At 43.6% G+C, this 2,475-nt stretch overlaps 1 protein-coding gene across 1 annotated transcript in view; it reads left to right on the top strand.

Moving 5' to 3' along the window:
• Positions 1 to 2,475, top strand: part of LOC101853530 (teneurin-3-like) — a 45,907-nt gene that overhangs the window by 13,235 nt on the left and 30,197 nt on the right. Inside the window, exons 3-5 of the mRNA XM_013079506.2 lie at positions 34 to 159; positions 1,165 to 1,311; positions 2,074 to 2,280. Of these exons, the coding sequence (XP_012934960.1) occupies positions 34 to 159; positions 1,165 to 1,311; positions 2,074 to 2,280 (480 nt within the window). The remainder of the gene's footprint in view (positions 1 to 33; positions 160 to 1,164; positions 1,312 to 2,073; positions 2,281 to 2,475) is intronic.

The following is a 2,475-nucleotide window of genomic DNA, read 5'->3' as shown; positions in this document are numbered from 1 at the left end:
ATTATTATTATTAATATTATTACTTCTATTTAGACGTCGTCGTAGGCAAGAGAGCGACCTCATGCAGCGCTGACCACGACTGTCACCCACCTGTATGTGGGAACAGCCACCACGGAGTCTGTCAGAACGGACAGTGTGATTGCAGCACCAAACAACCAGGTAAATATACAAACATGCACGTATTCGGACAGATGTACGTACATATGTACATACACATAAATTTTTTGGAAAGTGCCCTCAACTGCATAAGGTCATGTGAGCGCGTGGTAAACATTCAATATTTTCAGATTTGATAGGAATTTTGAATTTTGCCCCAGTGGCGATCAAAACCTACTATTACCGATTTTAGGACCACCAAGGGATCCTTAACGCGTTCAATTAGCACTCGGGACCTCCAAGATTTATCGCCCTTATTCGAGAAGGCAAGGTGTTTGATCTTACCTAACATAATAAAGATCAGGGGTACGGCTGAAAGACAGCAGAAAGAAGGAGACCAGGAGCAGCAATAAATGGCTTCAGAAAGAGCCAGGAGCCCAGAGGAGGGGGCAAAGGGCGGGAGGGGGGGGTTGTGCAGAAAGTGAAGATGAAAGAACAATAAAGAGCATGGTTAGAGAGCTGATAATGGGGTGAAAGGAGAACATTATTAGAGAAGAAAATTTAGTAAGATTGAACTTTGGTGGACTCAACACTGAACAAAGCAGCAAATACTTTTGAGACTGGCTGTGCAACGGTCCGCTCTTATGTTATTGTTTTGCATTTATGTGAGATTTTATATTAATATTGTTTCCATGGTGCAGGCCACCCTGAAGCCCCCCCCCCCCTCCACTGTTGTTATGGCTGGTGCGCATTAATACGTGTAAACACGGTGGGTCCACCAAAGTTCAACCCAGTCAAAGAAAATTTTCCGTCGCTGTCAGGTTTCGAACAGGGGACCCCATTAAATGAACACCGTGACCTCTATACCACGAGAGCCCCCATTACATAATTTTAATTATACAGACAGATAAAGTGAGATCAGTAATCGAAGTCAGCTTCTACAAAGTTCCAAAACTTTTTTCTCTCTCCCCTCAAGCAAACCACACCCACATCAACTGTTACACAAACGTTTTTGTATTAAAATTAGACTAAAGCAAATATCTTGTTGTTGTTTTTTTTATCATTAAGACACAACCGTAGCGAACACGACCTCAAGCTTGATCTCGAACTCGACCTCCTGCAGCGCTGACCACGACTGTCACCCACCTGTATGTGGGAACAGCCACCACGGAGTCTGTCAGAACGGACAGTGTGATTGCAGCACCAAGCAACAAGGTAATTGTACAAACATGTGCATAATCATACATACATACATACATACATACATACATACATACATACATACATACATACATATGTGGCTGAAAGACATCAGAAAGAAGGAGACAAGGAGTAGTAATAAAATAGCTGCAGAAAGAGCCAGGAGCATTGAGAAGGGGGCAAAGGGTGGGAGAAGGGGGGGGGGGCAGAAAGTGGAAATGAAAGAAGAGGATAGAGCATGGTTAGAGAGTAGAAAAGGAGGTGAAAGGAGAACATTATTAGAGAAGATAATTTTCCGTCGCTGTCAGGTTTCGAACCCGGGACCCCCATTTAAATATCAGGGGTGTGGCTGGAAGACATCAGAAAGAAGGAGACAAGGAGAAGCAATAAAATAGCTGCAGAAAGAGCCAGGAGCATAGAGGAGGGGGCAAAGGGCGGGAGGGGGGGGCAGAGAGTGAAGATGAAAGAAGAGGATAGAGCATGGTTAGAAAGTAGAAAAGGAGGTGACAGGAGAAAATTATTAGAGAAAAGTTTCGAACCCGGGACCCCATTGAATGAGAGGCAAACACCGTAAACTCTAGAGCACGAGAGCACCCCATGTACATAAAATATACAGACAGACAAAGCGAGATCAGTAATCGAAGTCAGATTGTACAAAGTTTGTCGAAAACTTTTCTCTGTCTCCCCTCAAGCAAACCACAACCAGATCAACTGTTAAACAAACGGTTTTGTATCAAAATTGGATTAAAACGAAAATCTTTTTTTTTTATCATTAAGACACAACTGTAGCGAACACGACCTCGAACTCGACCTCGAACTCGACCTCGAACTCGACCTCGAACTCGACCTCGAACTCGACCTCGAACTCGACCTCGAACTCGACCTCATGCAGTGCTGACCACGACTGTCACCCACCTGTATGTGGGAACAGCCACCACGGAGTCTGTCAGAACGGACAGTGTGATTGCAGCACCAACCAAGAAGGTAAATAAGCTCTTTTTTTGTGTATATCTTTTCATTTTAGTTTTTTTTAAGTTCTATTAGATAATATTGTAAATATGAGTAGCAACAGAGGTCAAGACGTAATGCACTGTGTATCTATACATATAATACGTGTGTGTGTGTGTGTGTGTGTGTGCGCGCGCGTGTGTGTTCAGTGTTGTGTATGTGTGTGTGTGT

This window comes from Aplysia californica, unplaced genomic scaffold, assembly GCF_000002075.1.
Source record: "Aplysia californica isolate F4 #8 unplaced genomic scaffold, AplCal3.0 scaffold00054, whole genome shotgun sequence".
NCBI classification, from domain to species: domain Eukaryota; kingdom Metazoa; phylum Mollusca; class Gastropoda; order Aplysiida; family Aplysiidae; genus Aplysia; species Aplysia californica.
This window is presented reverse-complemented; position numbering and strand designations above follow the sequence as displayed.